General features: G+C 43.7%; 1 protein-coding gene across 3 annotated transcripts in view; it reads left to right on the top strand.

The window, feature by feature from the left end:
* LOC139385849 (protein FAM168A-like) overlaps window positions 1-20,001 on the top strand; it is a 47,318-nt gene that overhangs the window by 17,555 nt on the left and 9,762 nt on the right. For 2 of the 3 annotated variants that reach the window (XM_071131111.1, XM_071131112.1), the window contains exons 2-4: window positions 6,862-6,969; window positions 8,048-8,139; window positions 16,232-16,312. In XM_071131111.1, the coding sequence (XP_070987212.1) occupies window positions 6,908-6,969; window positions 8,048-8,139; window positions 16,232-16,312 (235 nt within the window). In that variant the 5' untranslated portion in view covers window positions 6,862-6,907. The remainder of the gene's footprint in view (window positions 1-6,861; window positions 6,970-8,047; window positions 8,140-16,231; window positions 16,313-20,001) is intronic. The other variant, XM_071131113.1, reaches the window with a different exon arrangement.

The raw sequence follows: 20,001 nt of genomic DNA, 5'->3' as shown, positions 1-20,001 counted from the left end.
GTAGGGAGCAGGCTTTGTTTCTTCTGGTTAGGTTATATTGATCTCTAGCTCCCTCTTTAGTTGTTTATGTGTCTTCATTTGTAATATCAGAGCTTAAAGCATCAGACAATCTCAGTAGCCTACATATAGTTGATTTTATTAAAACATTGGGTGTGTCTATATATGGAAAAATACACATAAAAATGATTCTGCCAATCGATTGGTCGAAAGAAGAGACGACGTTGTCGACCAAGATTATTATTTTTTGTCGGGAACAGCCCTACATTATTTTCATATATGTCTGAATATTGTGGGCATAGCCTGACTAAATTGGCAACATGCTCCCGACACAAGCAGCAGGGTAGCCTAGTGGTTAGATCATTGGACTAGCATTGGACTAACATTGTACTAGGAACCGAAAGGTTGCAAGTTCAAATCCCCGAGCTGACAAGGTACACAATCTGTCGTTTTGCCCCTGAACAGGCAATTAACCCACTGTTCCCAGGCCGTCATTGAAAATAAGAATTTGTTCTTAACCGACTTGCCTAGTTAAATAAAGGTAAACAACAAGCACACTAATGAAGTCTGTCTACGTGGTAGCTAGTCAGTCTCACCATTTTGAGATGTTGAAGAGTTATTCAGGGTTTCTGTATCATGTTTTTAAAATGAGAAAGCGACCAAAAACCCGGGTTCGCTTTTTGTAGTGTAACGCTTTGAATGGGAAACCAAGTTGAAGCCAGCATTTTGATGTCATCTTGGTCATGATAACGGTTTTACAGCAACAGAGTAACAGAAACAGTGGGGTACAAAGGAACGCGCTTACATCTCTCATAAAAACGGAGCAGAAATGAAATCACAGATAATTGTAGTGGAGCAGTAGAACTTAAAAAAAGTGGATACCATAACCTCAGTGACTTGTCAAGGACCAAAGAGCCGAGAGGAAATGTCACATTTTCAAGGTAAGCTATTCCATGATGACTGAATTGAGGATCACAAGTTTTTAACCAGGACGTTGAACTTTTTAAATACCTGGTTTACATACTCATTCTTGCCTTAGAATTTACTGGTAGATATCATAACTTGGAAACTCTTTCTTACTGCTTTCCTACACCTACCGCTGTCGGTCTTCACTCCACACAACAACCAGCTGTTTGAGAGCGGTGCATTCTCTCTGCCAGACATTATCTAGGCTATATGTGTCCAGCGAGCGTGATAAATAACAAACGAACAGCTTCGGCAATCCATCTGTTTAAAAAAAAACATTTATATAACCTAGATGTAAAATAGCATTATTACAATATTTTTGGGGCCAAAGCTGACAGTGCTGATCGACTGGCCCGGAGGGTTTCCAGAACCTTCACTGTATCCCGAGCCTTGACACACAGACCCACACATAGACACACACACACCTCTTCAGAAAGTTGATTTATTTTTGGCAGTTGCACATTACCGTTTGAATAAATCACGATGATTTAAAAAAAGCTAATTGTGAAGCAAAATCTAATGTGAGCAGGTAAAACATAGAACCTGAGAGTAATAGGCTGCTGGTATCAATGACACGTGGAAGTCTTTATAAAACAATAGGCTGCTGGTATCAAAGGCACGTGGAAGTCTTTATAAAACAATAGGCTGCTGGTATCAATGGCACGTGGAAGTCTTTATAAAACAATAGGCTGCTGGTATCAATGGCACGTGGAAGTCTTTATAAAACAATAGGCTGCTGGTATCAATGACACGTGGAAGTCTTTATAAATCAATAGGCTGCTGGTATCAATGGCACGTGGAAGTCTTTATAAAACAATAGGCTGCTGGTATCAATGGCACGTGGAAGTCTTTATAAAACAATAGGCTGCTGGTATCAATGGCACGTGGAAGTCTTTATAAAACAATAGGCTGCTGGTATCAATGGCACGTGGAAGTCTTTATAAAACAATAGGCTGCTGGTATCAAAGGCACGTGGAAGTCTTTATAAAACAATAGGCTGCTGGTATCAATGGCACGTGGAAGTCTTTATAAAACAATAGGCTGCTGGTATCAATGGCACGTGGAAGTCTTTATAAAACAATAGGCTGCTGGTATCAATGGCACGTGGAAGTCTTTATAAAACAATAGGCTGCTGGTATCAATGGCACGTGGAAGTCTTTATAAAACAATAGGCTGCTGGTATCAATGGCACGTGGAAGTCTTTATAAAACAATAGGCTGCTGGTATCAATGGCACGTGGAAGTCTTTATAAAACAATAGGCTGCTGGTATCAATGGCACGTGGAAGTCTTTATAAAACAATAGGCTGCTTGTATCAATGACACGTGGAAGTCTTTATAAAACAATAGGCTGCTGGTATCAATAGCACGTGGAAGTCTTTATAAAACAATAGGCTGCTGGTATCAAAGGCACGTGGAAGTCTTTATAAAACAATAGGCTGCTGGTATCAAAGGCACGTGGAAGTCTTTATAAAACAATAGGCTGCTGGTATCAAAGGCACGTGGAAGTCTTTATAAAACAATAGGCTGCTGGTATCAAAGGCACGTGGAAGTCTTTATAAAACAATAGGCTGCTTGTATCAATGACACGTGGAAGTCTTTATAAAACAATAGGCTGCTGGTATCAATGGCACGTGGAAGTCTTTATAAAGCAATAGGCTGCTGGTATCAATGACACGTGGAAGTCTTTATAAAACAATAGGCTGCTGGTATCAATGACATAAAACAATAGGCTGCTGGTATCAATGGCACGTGGAAGTCTTTATAAAACAATAGGCTGCTGGTATCAATGGCACGTGGAAGTCTTTATAAAACAATAGGCTGCTGGTATCAATGGCACGTGGAAGTCTTTATAAAACAATAGGCTGCTGGTATCAATGGCACGTGGAAGTCTTTATAAAACAATAGGCTGCTGGTATCAAAGGCACGTGGAAGTCTTTATAAAACAATAGGCTGCTGGTATCAATGGCACGTGGAAGTCTTTATAAAACAATAGGCTGCTGGTATCAATGGCACGTGGAAGTCTTTATAAAACAATAGGCTGCTGGTATCAATGACACGTGGAAGTCTTTATAAATCAATAGGCTGCTGGTATCAATGGCATGTGGAAGTCTTTATAAAACAATAGGCTGCTGGTATCAATGGCACGTGGAAGTCTTTATAAAACAATAGGCTGCTGGTATCAATGGCACGTGGAAGTCTTTATAAAATAATAGGCTGCTGGTATCAAAGGCACGTGGAAGTCTTTATAAAACAATAGGCTGCTGGTATCAAAGGCACGTGGAAGTCTTTATAAAACAATAGGCTGCTGGTATCAATGGCACGTGGAAGTCTTTATAAAACAATAGGCTGCTTGTATCAATGACACGTGGAAGTCTTTATAAAACAATAGGCTGCTGGTATCAATGGCACGTGGAAGTCTTTATAAAGCAATAGGCTGCTGGTATCAATGACACGTGGAAGTCTTTATAAAACAATAGGCTGCTGGTATCAATGACATAAAACAATAGGCTGCTGGTATCAATGGCACGTGGAAGTCTTTATAAAACAATAGGCTGCTGGTATCAAAGGCACGTGGAAGTCTTTATAAAACAATAGGCTGCTGGTATCAATAGCACGTGGAAGTCTTTATAAAACAATAGGCTGCTGGTATCAATGGCACGTGGAAGTCTTTATAAAACAATAGGCTGCTGGTATCAATGGCACGTGGAAGTCTTTATAAATCAATAGGCTGCTGGTATCAATGGCATAAAACAATTGCCTCCACAGATATGGTTTGATTTTGACGAGGCTATTTTGAAGCCAGGTTAAACATGCCTCATGTATTAAAACGTTAAGTTGCTGTATGTTTTCAAAATGTATACGGCCTCCAGCTCATTGCAAAGTGGTGTGTGACTCGCTGATGAAGCCTGCCTGTTGTTGACTATGCATTTTAATGGCGAATGGGAAGCATGCTTCAATTACAAGTTAATAATTAAAAATAATAGGTATTTTTAATCGTGGCCCAAAAACTATTTTTAACACACCATTGCATTTGTCATTGTTGCCCAATGATTGGGCTTAAAACCGCTGTCTGACGTGATAAATAATATACTTAAAGAATAATACATGCGGCCAGCAGCCATTTTAGGTGTGAATGGCAGGATTTTTCACATGTTACATTTTTTTAGCTTTATTTAACCAGGCAAGTCGGTTAAGAACAAATTCTTATTTTCAATGACTGCCTAGGAACAGTGGGTTAACTGCCTGTTCAGGGGCAGAACGACAGATTTGTCAACTCGGGGGTTTGAACTTGCAACCTTCCGGTTACTAGTCCAACGCTCTAACCACTAGGCTACCCTGCCACCTGGTAGGGTTAAGTGTGATTTGTAATTGTCTGTTTATGGGAAGTATCAGGCTTAAATTTAATGTGCTCTTTAAAAAATAATATTTATTTTTTCTATTTGAACATGTTCATATTGCAACACCATAGGCCTATTTATTGAAAACGCAACACATTTTCAGTAAAGAAAGTAGAAATATAGACCCACTAACAATAGAGCTAGTGAATGGTAGAGTGGTGACATGGAGGGAGGGAGGGAGAGAGGGATATGGGGGAGGGAGTGACATGGAGGGAGGGAGGGATGTAAGAGCACTCGGGACACCTTCATTTTCTATCAGCAGAACAAGGTGATCCTGTCAAGGATTAATCAGACACAGAGTGGAACAACACACACACCGCAGAATAGCACACAACAGACACACAATAACTCAACACTAAATAACATTTACGCAGTCTACACAATGCAGTAAAATACAGATGGGCACACACACAGCACCACACTGACTGACAGGCGCACACACACACACACACACACACACTTGACTCGCAACACATTTGCTTTGATTAGCTCATCTGTGTATTGATCCATTGCTTGGTGGATGATTTGGCAAACCCCTATATTCTCTCTCCTTCTGTCTCTCTCTCTGTGTTTTTGTGCCTTCTCACCGGCTGGTGGTGTGTTTGCTTTGCTGCCTCCTGTGCATTGCATGGACATATGTATACACACACACACACACGTATACAAAACATTAAGAACTTCCTAATATTGAGCTGCAAACAGCCTCAATTCGTCGGGACATGGACTCTACAAGGTGTTGAAAGCGTTCCACAGGGATGCTGGTCCATGTTGACTCTACAAGGTGTTGAAAGCGTTCCACAGGGATGCTGGCCCATGTTGACTCTACAAGGTGTTGAAAGCGTTCCACAGGGATGCTGGCCCATGTTGACTCTACAAGGTGTTGAAAGCGTTCCACAGGGATGCTGGTCCATGTTGACTCTACAAGGTGTTGAAAGCGTTCCACAGGGATGCTGGCCCATGTTGACTCTACAAGGTGTTGAAAGCGTTCCACAGGGATGCTGGCCCATGTTGACTCTACAAGGTGTTGAAAGCGTTCCACAGGGATGCTGGTCCATGTTGACTCTACAAGGTGAAGAAAGTGTTCCACAGCGATGCTGGTCCATGTTGACTCTACAAGGTGTTGAAAGCGTTCCACAGGGATGCTGGTCCATGTTGACTCTACAAGGTGTTGAAAGCGTTCCACAGGGATGTTGGTCCATGTTGACTCTACAAGGTGTTGAAAGCGTTCCACAGGGATGCTGGTCCATGTTGACTCTACAAGGTGTTGAAAACGTTCCACAGGGATGCTGGTCCATGTTGACTCTACAAGGTGTTGAAAGCGTTCCACAGGGATGCTGGCCCATGTTGACTCTACAAGGTGTCGAATGTGTTCCACAGGGATGCTGGCCCATGTTGACTCTACAAGGTGTCGAATGTGTTCCACAGGGATGCTGGCCCATGTTGACTCTACAAGGTGTCGAATGTGTTCCACAGGGATGCTGGCCCATGTTGACTCCAATGCTTCCCACAGTTGGGTCAAGTTGGCTGGACGTCCTTTGGGTGGTGGACCATTCTTGATACACACAGGAAAGTGTTGTCCGTGAAAATCCCAGCAGCGTTGCAGGTCTTGACTCACTCAAACCGGTGCACCTGGCACCTAATACCAGACCCCTTTCAAAGTTCTTTAAATCTTTTGTCTTGCCCATTCATCCTCTGAATGGTACACACACACAATCCATGTCTTGATTGTCTCAAGGCTTAAAAATCCTTCTTTAACCTGTCTCCTCCCCTTCATCTACACTGATTGAAGTTGTTTTAACAAGTGACATCAATAAGGGATCATAGATTTCACCTGTATTCACCTGGTCAGTGACTTGGAAGAGCAGGTGTTCCTAATGTTTTGTACACTCAAGTGTACATACACACGCATCAATTAAGACAACCATTCCTACCACATACAAGCATGAACATGCATCTCTATCTCTCTCTCTCTGTTTCTCTCTCCTGTCTCTGTTTCTCTCTCTCTGTATCTCTCTCTCTCTCTCTGTATCTCTCTCTCTCTCTGTATCTCTCTCTCTGTATCTCTCTCTCTCTCTGTTTCTGTTTCTCTCTCTGTTTCTGTTTCTCTCTCTGTCTCTGTTTCTCTCTCTCTGTATCTCTCTCTCTCTGTATCTCTCGCTCTCTCTATCTCTCTCTCTCTCTGTATCTCTCGCTCTCTCTGTATCTCTCTCTCTGTATCTCTCTCTCTCTCTCTGTATCTCTCTCTGTTTCTCTCTGTCTCTGTTTCTCTCTCTCTGTATCTCTCTTTATCTCTCGCTCTCTCTGTATCTCTCTCTCTCTGTTTCTCTCTCTGTATCTCTCTCTCTCTCTCTCTCTCTCTCACACACACACACATCAGTACAACCATTCAGCATAAGATCCCTCAACGTAAACAAACACGTACCTCTACCATGACTGTGATTGATGTGTTTACTTTGCTGTGTTCATTATAATCATGTTCTGTCGCTGTTTTAATTTCAGATTTGCATATCCACTCCCACCTCTTCCTCATTTGCATACAGCGAGAATGGCGAGCGGGCACCCCACTGACAAATACAGTTTCATGTACCAACCAGACACGCACAAGAGGTACGACACACACACCAGACATGTACGAGAGGTAAAACACACACACACACCAGACATGTACGAGAGGTAAAACACACACACACACCAGACATGTACGAGAGGTAAAACACACACACACACCAGACATGTACGAGAGGTAAAATACACACACACACCAGACATGTACGAGAGGTAAAACACACACACACCAGACATGTACGAGAGGTAAAACACACACACACCAGACATGTACGAGAGGTAAAACACACACACCAGACATGTACGAGAGGTAAAACACACACGCACCCCAGACATGTACGAGAAGTAAAACACACACACACACCAGACATGTACGAGAGGTAAAACACACACACACCAGACATGTACGATAGGTAAAACACACACACACACACACACCAGACATGTACGAGAGGTAAAACACACACACACACACACACATACCATTCATGTACGATAGGTAAAACACACACACACACACCAGACATGTACGAGAGGTAAAACACACACACACACACCAGACATGTACAAGAGGTAAAACACACACACACACACACACACACACATACCAGACATGTACGAGAGGTAAAACACACACACACACACACACCAGACATGTACGAGAGGTAAAACACACACACACACACCAGACATGTACTAGAGATAAAACACACACACCAGACATGTACGAGAGGTAAAACACACACACCAGACATGTACGAGAGGTAAAACACACACACACACCCCAGACATGTACTAGAGGTAAAACACACACATCAGACATGTTTGAGAGGTAAAACAAACACATGCACCCCACTCATACTTTCTATGCACCAAGCAAACACACACGAGGTATGGACACCTGCCAACCAGACACACACACACACCAGTAAGACCTACCTAGTAGAAAGAGGTAAGTACACACATTATGACGAGGCGTTATAAACTGTATGATTCACGCTGTTCTTCTCCTCTCTATCAATGTAGATTGTGTGAGAAAGAGACTGTGCTTGTCCTGTTGTCTTTTCCTTCTATACACTAATATGTCCTCCTCCCCTTCCCTGTCCCCCCCTCCCCCCAGTAAGAACAGATTATCCAGCAGCATGAATCCCATCTACAGTCCTGTTCAGCCTGGAGCTCCGTACGGTAACCCCAAGAACATGGCCTACACAGGTGAGACACACACATACATTACCTTGCTCCCATACACCAATCAGCACCCTCTAATCAAACCGACGTGATTGTGCTAGCTGACGGTGGGCAGAAATGACAGGAGGAGACAGATCTGTCTGGTCTAAGATGTGCCATGCTGGATCCTTACTAGGAATGTGGCAAATGCACAAATTTGCTTAACGTTTAAACTGCCATTTATTATGGTCTTTCTGTTAAAACGATAAGAATAATGGTCCTGTTGCGTATGTATGACCACTAGAGGGTTAGGGTTAGGGCTAACCCTTAGGCTAACCCTAACCCAAGGACGTTCTATCTACCCTGGCCGTATACCCTTGAAAGTGCGTAGGCTACGACTTGTTTGTTTGTCTATACGGTAGCTTTTTAAATGCCGACACAAAACCTCTGAAGATTGTTTTGTGCCACTGAACGGTTATTTTACTTGTCTGTAAAGGAATGCCAGTTCCTGTACTCTGACCACTGTCTCCTAAAGAAAGTTCTTTAAAGTTTGTTAAATACCGTGATTTACCAAGACATGTAGCAGAACGAAAACACATCTTCTGGTAGGGTGCGAATCCTAATATTCAGTATTTTTGGAACAGAGGAGACTGATTTGTTGCCGTACTCCCATGAACGCATACCTGGCATCTTTCATAGAGAGCTAGCAAGGGACGGAGAGAGAGGAGGGGCACGGTATAGGCAGGCAGGCAGGCCACCAGGCAGATGGAGGCAGAACCCAGCACTAGGCCTATCTTTTCGGCAATCAAAAGCTTTACCTCACAATGTAATGTTGTATTTTGCCATTTATTGGCTTGTAATGTCTCGCAGCTTCAGTAAAGCAAAACCTATCATTACTGAATAGGCAAGGGTATTCTATAGGCAACCGACTGAACACACACTGGCATCGTTAACGTTTAAACGTTCACACTCCTAATCCCTACGCCGACAGCAGGCGTTCAGGAAGTGACCCGTTCTGATCTATCAGTCTCCTCTACAACCGTCTCCTCTACAACTGTCTCCTCTACAACTGTCTCCTCTACATCCGTCTCCTCTACAACTGTCTCCTCTACAACTGTCTCCTCTACAACAGTCTCCTCTACAACCGTCTCCTCTACAACCGTCTCCTCTACAACAGTCTCCTCTACATCCGTCTCCTCTACATCAGTCTCCTCTCCAACCGTCTCCTCTCCAACCGTCTCCTCTACAACCGTCTCCTCTACAACCGTCTCCTCTACAACCGTCTCCTCTATATCCGTCTCCTCTATATCCGTCTTCTCTACAACAGTCTTCTCTACATCAGTCTCCTCTACATCAGTCTCCTCTACATCAGTCTCCTCTACATCCGTCTCCTCTACAACAGTCTCCTCTACAACAGTCTCCTCTACAACAGTCTCCTCTACAACCGTCTCCTCTACAACCGTCTCCTCTACAACAGTCTCCTCTACATCCGTCTCCTCTACATCAGTCTCCTCTACATCAGTCTCCTCTCCAACCGTCTCCTCTCCAACCGTCTCCTCTACAACAGTCTCCTCTACATCCGTCTCCTCTATATCCGTCTCCTCTATATCCGTCTTCTCTACAACAGTCTTCTCTACATCAGTCTCCTCTACATCAGTCTCCTCTACATCAGTCTCCTCTACATCAGTCTCCTCTACATCCGTCTCCTCTACAACAGTCTCCTCTACATCCGTCTCCTCTACATCCGTCTCCTCTACAACAGTCTCCTCTACAACAGTCTCCTCTACAATCGTCTCCTCTACAATCATAGTATGACAGCCATTCACTATAACAGGGATGTTATGACTAGAGGTCGACCGAATATGATTTTTCAACGCCGATACCGATTATTGGAGGACCAAAAAATGAAGATACCGATTAATTGGGCGATTTAAAAAATAATAATAATTTTTACATTTTATTTGTAATAATGACAATTACAACAATACTGAATGAACACTTATTTTAACTTAATATAATACACCAATAAAATCAATTTAGCCTCAAATAAATAATAAAACATGTTCAATTTGGTTTAAATAATGCAAAAACAAAGTGTTTATATATGTGTGTGTGTTATATATACAGTGAGGGGAAAAAGTATTTGATCCCCAGCTGATGTTGGTCCCCTGCTGATGTACGTTTGCCCACTGACAAAGAAATGATCAGACTATAATTTTAATGGTGGTTTATTTGAACAGTGAGAGACAGAATAACAACAACAACAAAAATTCCAGAAAAACGCATGTCAACAATGTTATAAATTGATTTGCATTTTAATGAGGGAAATAAGTATTTGACCCCCTCTCAATCACATTGGCTCCCAAGTGCCTTACATACAGGTAACGAGCTGAGATGAGGAGCACACTCTGAAAGGGAGTGCTCCTAATCTCAGTTTGTTATATGTATAAAAGACACCTGTCCACAGAAGCAATCAATCAATCAGATTCCAAACTCTCCACCATGGCCAAGACCAAAGAGCTCTCCAAGGATGTCAGGGACAAGATTGTAGACCTACACAAGGCTGGAATGGGCTACAAGACCATCGCCAAGCAGCTTGGTGAGAAGGTGACAACAGTTGGTGCGATTATTCGCAAATCGAAGAAACACAAAAGAACTGTCAATCTCCCTCGGCCTGGGGCTCCATGCAAGATCTCACCTTGTGGAGTTGCAATGATCATGAGAACGGTGCGGAATCAGCCCAGAACTACACGGGAGGATCTTGTCAATGATCTCAAGGCAGAAAACAATTGGTAACACACTACGCCGTAAAGGACTGAAATCCTGCAGCGCCCGCAAGGTCCCCCTGCTCAAGAAAGCACATATGCATGCCCGTCTGAAGTTTGCCAATGAACATCTGAATGATTCAGAGGACAACTGGGTGAAAGTGTTGTGGTCAGATGAGACCAAAATGGAGCTCTTTGGCATCAACTCAACTCGCCGTGTTTGGAGGAAGAGGAATGCTGCCTATGACCCCAAGAACACCATCCCCACCGTCAAACATGGAGGTGGAAACATTATGCTTTGGGGGTGTTTTTCTGCTAAGGGGACAGGACAACTTCACCGCATCAAAGGGACAATGGACGGGGCCATGTACCGTCAGATCTTGGGTGAGAACCTCCTTCCCTCAGCCAGGGCATTGAAAATGGGTCATGGATGGGTATTCCAGCATGACAATGACCCAAAACACACGGCCAAGGCAACAAAGTAGTGGCTCAAGAAGAAGCACATTAAAGTCCTGGAGTGGCCAAAACAGTCTCCAGACCTTAATCCCATAGAAAATCTGTGGAGGGAGCTGAAGGTTCGAGTTGCCAAACGTCAGCCTCGAAACCTTAATGACTTGGAGAAGATCTGCAAAGAGGAGTGGGACAAAATTCCTCCTGTGATGTGTGCAAACCTGGTGGCAAGCTACAAGAAATGTCTGACCTCTGATTGCCAACAAGGGTTTTGCCACCAAGTACTAAGTCATGTTTTGCAGAGGGGGTCAAATACTTATTTCCCTCATTAAAATGCAAATCAATTTATAACATTTTTGACATGCGTTTTCCTGGATTTTTTTGTTGTAATTCTGTCTCTCACTGTTCAAATAAACCTACCATTAAAATTATAGACTGATCATTTCTTTGTCAGTGGGCAAACGTACAAAATCAGCAGGGGATCAAATACTTTTTTCCCTCACTGTGTATATATATATATATACACATACAGACAGACAGACAGACAGACAGTACCCGTCAAAAGTTTGGACACACCTACTCATTCCAGGGTTTTTCTTTATTTTTACTATTTTCTTCATTGTAGAATAATAGTGAAGACATCAAAACTATGAAATAACACATATCATGTAGTAACCCAAAATGTTCTAAACAAATCAAAATATATTTTATATTCTTCAAAGTAGTAATCCGGAAAATTTCATGAACTTTAAAAGTTTCTTCAAGTGCAGTCGCAAAAACCATCAAGTGCTATGATTAAACTGGCTCTCATGAGGACCGCCACAGGAAAGGAAGACCCAGAGTTCTCTCTGCTGCAGAGGATCAGTTCATTAGTTACCAGCCTCAGAAATTGCAGCCCAAATAAATGCTTCAGAGTTCAAGTAACAGACACATCTCAACATCAACTGTTCAGAGGAGACTGCATGAATCAAATTTGATTTGTCACATGCGCCGAATACAACAGGTGGAACCAGGAAGAAGGCTGGAACCAGGAAGAAACCTAGAGAGGAACCAGGCTATGAGGGGTTGCCAGTCCTCTTCTAGCTGTGCCGGGTGGAGATTATAGCAGAACTTGGCCAAGATATTCAAATGTTCATAGATGACCAGCAGGGTCAAATAATAATAATCATAGTAGTCGTTGAGGGTGCAACAGGTCAGCACCTCACGAGTAAATGTCAGTTTGCTTTTCATAGCCGATCATTGAGAGTATCTCTACCGCTCCTGCTGTCTCTAGAGAGTTGAAAACAGCAGGTCTGGGACAGGTAGCACCTCCTGTGAACAGGTCAGGTTTCCATGGCCACAGGCAGAACAATTGAAACTGGAGTAGCAGCACGACCAGGTGGACTGGGGACAGCAAGGAGTCATCAGGCCAGGTAGACCTGAGGCATGGTACTAGGGCTCAGGTCCCCCGAGCGAGAAAGAAAGAGAGAGAGAAAGATAGAGAGCATACTTAAATTCACACAGGACACCGGATAAGACAGAAGAAATACTCCAGATATAACAAACTGACCCTAGCCCCCCGACACATATAAACTATTGCAGCATAAATACTGGAGGCTGAGACAGTTGTGTCATTGGCAAACTAAATGATGGTTTGGAGTCATGCCTGGCCGTGCAGTCATGAGTGAACAGGGAGTACAGGAGGGGACTGAGCATGCACCCCTGAGGGGCCCCCGTGTTGAGGATCAGCGTGGCGGATGTGTTGTTATCTACCCTTACCACCTGGGGGGCAGCCCGTCAGGAAGTCCAGGATCCAGTTGCAGAGGGAGATGTTTAGTCCCAGGGTCCTTAGACTTCATGGTCGAATTGCTGCATCAGATGACCTGGCCTCCACAATCACCTGACCTCAACCCTATTCAGATGGTTCGGGATGAGTTGGACTGCATTTTTTTTGGTTACTACATGATTCCATATGTGTTATTTCATAGTTTTGATGTCTTCACTATAATTCTACAATGTCGGAAATAGTCAAAGTTAAGAAAAACCCTTGTGTGTCCAAACTTTTGACCTTGTTTTTGAAAGAAAAGCAAAAAATGTGTCTATTAATATAACAACAAATTGATAAGAAATACAGTGTAGACATTGTCAATGTTGTAAATGACTATTGTAGCTGGAAACGGCTGATTTTGAGTGGAATATCTACATAGGCGTACATAGGCCCATTATCAGCAACCATCACTCCTGTGTTCCAATGGCACATTGTGTTGGCTAATCCAAGATTATCATTTTAAAAGGCTATTTGATCATTAGAAAACCCTTTTGCAATTATGTTAGCACAGCTGAAAAGTGTTGTGCTTATTAAAGAAGCAATAAAACTGGCCTTTAGACTAGTTGAGTATCTGGAGCATCAGCATTTGTGGGTTTGATTACAGGCTCAAAATGGCCAGAAACAAAGATCTTTCTTCTGAAACTCATCAGTCTATTCTTGTTCTGAGAGATTAAGGCTATTCCATGCGAGAAATTGCCAAGAAACTGAATATCTTGTATAATGCTGTGTACTACTCCATTCACAGAACAGCGCAAACTGGCTCTAACCAGAATAGAATGAGTTTGAGAAACAGACGCCTCACAAGTCCTCAACTGGCAGCTTAATTAAAATAGTAGCCGCAAAACACCAGTCTCAACGTCAACAGTGAAGAGGCGACACCGGGATGCTGGCCTTCTTGGCAGAGTTCCTCTGTCCAGTCTCAACGTCAACAGTGAAGAGGCGACACCGGGATGCTGGCCTTCTTGGCAGAGTTCCTCTGTCCAGTCTCAACGTCAACAGTGAAGAGGCGACACCGGGATGCTGGCCTTCTTGGCAGAGTTCCTCTGTCCAGTCTCAACGTCAACAGTGAAGAGGCGACACCGGGATGCTGGCCTTCTTGGCAGAGTTCCTCTGTCCAGTCTCAACGTCAACAGTGAAGAGGCGACACCGGGATGCTGGCCTTCTTGGCAGAGTTCCTCTGTCCAGTGTCTGTGTTATTTTGCCCATCTTAATCTTTTATTTTTATTGGCCAGTCTTAGATATGGCTTTTTCTTTGCAACTCTGCCTAGAAGGCCAGCATCCCAGAGTCGCCTCTTCACTGTTGACGTTGAGACTGGTGTTTTGCATAAAGATTACGATTTCCCTTCACTGGAACTAAGAGGTGGCTGAAATAACCAAATCCACTCATTTGAAGGGGTGTCCACCTACCTTTGTATATAGTGTACATACTATATATCCTCTTTCTCTCTTCCTGTTCTTCTGTGTCTACTTCCTTCATTTACACTCTTTTATTCAGCGTTCCCTCTCCTTCCTCCTCTCATTTCTCACCCTCCTCCGACACAGTGTCTCGTTAGTGGTTAGAGTGGGGGGTTGTAATGTCTGCTAATTGGTGAAACAATTAGCTGTCTCCGGTTAGGTGTTTCACACAACCAGACAACTGGGACCAGACAGTGTGTTAACCATATGTGTTTGTGTGTGTAATGAAGAGTTAGAACCGACACTATTCAACCTGCTGTAGACTGCTGAACACAACATCAGGACACTATCTGCATGCGTTTATGCACTTTGCAGTGTGTTCTTTGTGACACAGACTAATCTGGAGGCGTGGTGAACGCACACCTGCGAAGTAGAACACTCGAGAAGTTAAAGGAGAGCCGCACACTCTAGGAGCTCAGATGCATTAGTTGACTAACCTAGTATCCAACGTTTCGACAGACACGCTGTCTTCATCAGGGTATAATACCCAGATGAAGACAGTTGGATATTAGGTTATTCAATTATTGCGTCTGAGCTTCTAGTGTGTGTGTGTGTGTGTGTGTGTGTGTGTGTGTGTGTGTGTGTGTGTGTGTGTGTGTGTGTGTGTGTGTGTGTGTGTCTGTGTGTGTGTGTGTGTCTGTGTGTGTGTGTGTGTGTGTGTGTGTGTCTGTGTGTGTCTGTGTGTGTCTGTGTGTGTGTGTGAGACACACACACACACACAGTCACACACACAGACACACACACACACACACAGACACACACACACACACACACACACACACAGAGACCGACCCAGGTGTTAACTCAGCATGAGAGCTCTCCCCCTCCTGCTGTGTTTTAGAGCCATATGCATACATACATTAAGACCGAGACAGGCCTTATATACACACACACCCCTCCCTACAGGTCATAGCTGTGTGTCCAAGGTTAAGGGGTTTCTTTGTATGCATCTATTCCTATGTCAACGTTTACAATTGTACATTCACCCCAGAGTGTGTTGAATGCCAGTGTCTGTGTGTTGCGTTCATCCGAGTGTGTGTTATTGAGACAGACATTGTGTAATGATCACCATCTGTGCACATCCTGCTCAGTAACTAGCCACTCTCTACCTACTGTTGTCTCTCTCGCTCTCTCAAGGCGTCAGCATACATAGGTTGGGTTTGCTCCTAGCAGAACTCGGCTAGGCGAAGTGAACATCTGTGCTCTCATACTCCCTTAAAATATGTTCCCCTGAAAAACAAGAAGAAAATTGTACTAATACTGTGTGTCCCTCCTTGAGACACCGTACCAACAACATAACCAGGTGCACATCCTCAAAATAGTCAGATTCAATCTAAGATAAATCAATAAATATGTAATTAATTGTTGACGGTTTTTGCTGGGGAGGTCTTAATCGCAAAATTTTACATCTAAGATTGGTGCCGTATTTTTCAAGTGAAAAAATGTGTTTTCTCTCGTTGAATGACAACAAACACTTAATTGAAGAATCCCTACTGGTGACCAATCATCAGACGAAAGGGCGTGGACTTCCGGAAAAATCAGCCGGGAAAAAACTTGCCGGAGACCAAAACAAACAAAAATTGTCAAACTATATGCACAAACTGTTTCAGATGGGAAGCATGCAGGCACCTTAAGACTCTCTCTTGTCCTGTGTCTGTAGGCTACCCAGGAGGTTACCCTACTGCTGCTCCCACCTACACACCTAACCTCTACCAAACGGGTAGTCCAGGCTACCCACCAGGTAAGAACACACACACCCAACCTCTACCAAACGGGTAGTCCAGGGTACCCACCGGGTAAGAACACACCCAACCTTTACCAAACAGGTAGTCCAGGGTACCCACCGGGTACACACACCGAACCTCTTGGAGGTAGTTACTACTGTAGCTGTCAGCTAGTACTAGGAGGTAGTTACTACTGTAGCTATCAGCTAGCTCTAGGAGGTAGTTACTACTGTAGCTATCAGCTAGATCTAGGAGGTAGTTACTATTGTAGCTGTCAGCTAGATCTAGGAGGTAGTTACTACTGTAGCTGTCATCTAGCTCTAGGAGGTAGAGGAGTTACTACTGTAGCTGTCAGCTAGATCTAGGAGGTAGTTACTACTGTAGCTGTCAGCTAGATCTAGGAGGTAGTTACTACTGTAGCTGTCAGCTAGATCTAGGAGGTAGTTACTACTGTAGCTGTCAGCTAGATCTAGGAGGTAGTTACTACTGTAGCTGTCAGCTAGATCTAGGAGGTAGTTACTACTGTAGCTGTCAGCTAGATCTAGGAGGTAGTTACTACTGTAGCTGTCAGCTAGATCTAGGAGGTAGTTACTACTGTAGCTGTCAGCTAGATCTAGGAGGTAGTTACTACTGTAGCTGTCAGCTAGATCTAGGAGGTAGTTACTACTGTAGCTGTCAGCTAGATCTAGGAGGTAGTTACTACTGTAGCCATCAGCTAGCTCTAGGAGGTAGTTACTACTGTAGCTGTCAGCTAGATCTAGGAGGTAGTTACTACTGTAGCTGTCAGCTAACTCTTATTACTACTAAATTGTTTTATTACTACTGTAGCTGTCAGCTAGCTCTACGAGGTAGTTACTACTGTAGCTATTTAAAAAAATATATATATATATATTTGACCTTTTATTTAACTAGGCAAGTTAAGAACAGTTAAGAACAAATTCTTATTTTCAATGACGGCCTAGAAACAGTGGGTTAACTGCCTGTTCAGGGGCAGAACGACAGATTTGAACCTTGAACATGAAACCTTTCAGTTACTAGTCCGACGCTCTAACCACTAGGCTACTCTGCCGCCCCTATCAGCTAGCTCTAGGAGGTAGTTACTACTGTAGCTGTCAGCTAGCTCTAGGAGGTAGTTACTACTGTAGCTGTCAGCTAGCTCTAGGAGGTAGTTACTACTGTAGCTGTCAGCTAGCTCTAGGAGGTAGTTACTACTGTAGCTGTCAGCTAGCTCTAGGAGGTAGTTACTACTGTAGCTATCAGCTAGCTCTAGGAGGTAGTTACTACTGTAGCTGTCAGCTAGCTCTAGGAGGTAGAGGAGTTACTACTGTAGCTATCAGCTAGCTCTAGGAGGTAGAGGAGTTACTACTGTAGCTATCAGCTAGCTCTAGGAGGTAGTTACTACTGTAGCTGTCAGCTAGCTCTAGGAGGTAGAGGAGTTACTACTGTAGCTATCAGCTAGCTCTGGGAGGTAGAGGAGTTACTACTGTAGCTATCAGCTAGCTCTAGGAGGTAGTTACTACTGTAGCTGTCAGCTAGCTCTAGGAGGTAGAGGAGTTACTACTGTAGCTATCAGCTAGCTCTAGGAGGTAGTTACTACTGTAGCTGTCAGCTAGCTCTAGGAGGTAGAGGAGTTACTACTGTAGCTATCAGCTAGCTCTGGGAGGTAAAGGAGTTACTACTGTAGCTATCAGCTAGCTCTAGGAGGTAGTTACTACTGTAGCTGTCAGCTAGCTCTAGGAGGTAGTTACTACTGTAGCTGTCAGCTAGCTCTAGGAGGTAGAGGAGTTACTACTGTAGCTATCAGCTAGCTCTAGGAGGTAGTTACTACTGTAGCTGTCAGCTAGCTCTAGGAGGTAGAGGAGTTACTACTGTAGCTGTCAATCAGATCAGTCTAAATGTACATTGAGAGTTAGATTAGTAGTAGGAATTTAGAAATGTGGTTGTCTATCAGCAGTTTATCTCTTGTTATGTCAGTCACTCAATTAGCCCACGTCAGCTAACATTTTTTAGATTGTTAAGTCAGCTATCTAAACTGGTCGAATTACCGGCCGGGGGGGGCCCCCATTCATTTTGTTAGCACTCAGATATCATATTAAGAACTCCGAACAATTCTCTCTGTGGCCCCTGGTGATGAGTTCAGATTTTTTTGTGGCTCCCACCCACTTCAAAGTTGCCCATCCCTGGTCTAGAAGGTGGAGGGTAAAGGCATTGCTGGCCAGTATATATTCTGAAGGTCTGAGTGATAGTGACTGACAGCTTCCCTGATGGGAGGGTTTGTCCCCCTGTCTGTGCTCTTGTCTGTGTCCACAGCAGACGGGCTAGCAGTGGTCCCCATGCTCCACACACACTGTGCTAGTGGAACAGCAGACGGGCTAGCAGACACACACACTGTGCTAGTGGAACAGCAGACGGGCTAGCAGACACACACACTGTGCTAGTGGAACAGCAGACGGGCTAGCAGACACACACACTGTGCTAGTGGAACAGCAGACCCACTAGACTAGGACATCAATGTGTATTTTTTTATTTAACCAGGCAAGTCAGTTAAGAACAAATTCTTATTTTTAATGACGGCCTGGGAACAATGGGTTAACAATGGGTTAACTGCCTGTTCAGGGGCAGAACGACAGATTTGTACCTTGTCGGCTCGGGGGTTTGAACTTACAACCTTCCGGTTACTAGTCCAACGCTCTAACCACTAGGCTACCCTGTAGAGTTCAGGTGATTGTGTCCAAGGTTTGGCGAAGGATGTTCCATTGTTTGGTAGAAATCTAAAGCTACCCTGGAGAAGACAGCTTGCTGTTGAAACGTTGGCGAATAAATGATTGCATCCGGAGCTACAAGTGGCTTTTCATTTTCTTTTCCCGTAATCTGTAGCTAACAACCTTGTCTCATCTCCACCTTCCGGCCCTAGTGATTCTCTGGTGGGTTACTTGAGGACTACATGTTTTCTTCTGCAGCACTAGACTTCAACGTTCTGAATAGCCTACCCCCCTCAAGTCATATTTAGAGGGCAACATCTTGATTAATATATTGTCCACATAATATTAATTCACCCATGGCCTTTTGACTGGACACAATAACACAGACTGATATCGGCTGCACGCTGATGCTTGTGTAATTGCCATTCAGAGCTGGCTGATGGTGATGCACGGTAGAGCTCCTCAGCATCTCTCGCTCTCTTTGTTCCTGTGTCCTTGGCTTTGTGTTCTATAATCCTCTGAGCAGCGCAGCATGATCTTCAGCTGCCCCCTGGTGGTTTTAACAGTTTACTACACAAAGTACTACACAAGTCAGCTGCCCCCTGGTGGTTCTAACAGATTACTACACAAAGTACTACTCGTGTACTACAAAAAAACGTATAGAGCAGGGGTCCCCAACAGGTCAATCGGGAACCACCAGTAGCTCGCATCCCACATATGAGTAGCTCACCAAACAATTCTGAAAGTACATGCAATTTGTTATGTTTTCCCCTGCAATCTGTCAATCAAATCTCACAAGTATCAGACCATGCAAGCTTCCAGCTTTTATCTAATCAATGCAACATTGACTTTATCCCACCCCCGGTGAGCCGCTATTTGCTTTTTAAAAAAAACTTAACCCAAAATCTGCCAATTAATTTCCATAACTATTTCCCCTGTCTGTCTGTGATGCACACGTTTGTCTATCAGTCTGTATGTAGCCAGTTGATGTAGGTTGACAGAAA

This window comes from Oncorhynchus clarkii, chromosome 27, assembly GCF_045791955.1.
Source record: "Oncorhynchus clarkii lewisi isolate Uvic-CL-2024 chromosome 27, UVic_Ocla_1.0, whole genome shotgun sequence".
Lineage (NCBI taxonomy): Eukaryota > Metazoa > Chordata > Actinopteri > Salmoniformes > Salmonidae > Oncorhynchus > Oncorhynchus clarkii.
Note: the sequence above shows the minus strand (reverse complement) of the source record. Positions and strands in the feature narration are given on the sequence as shown.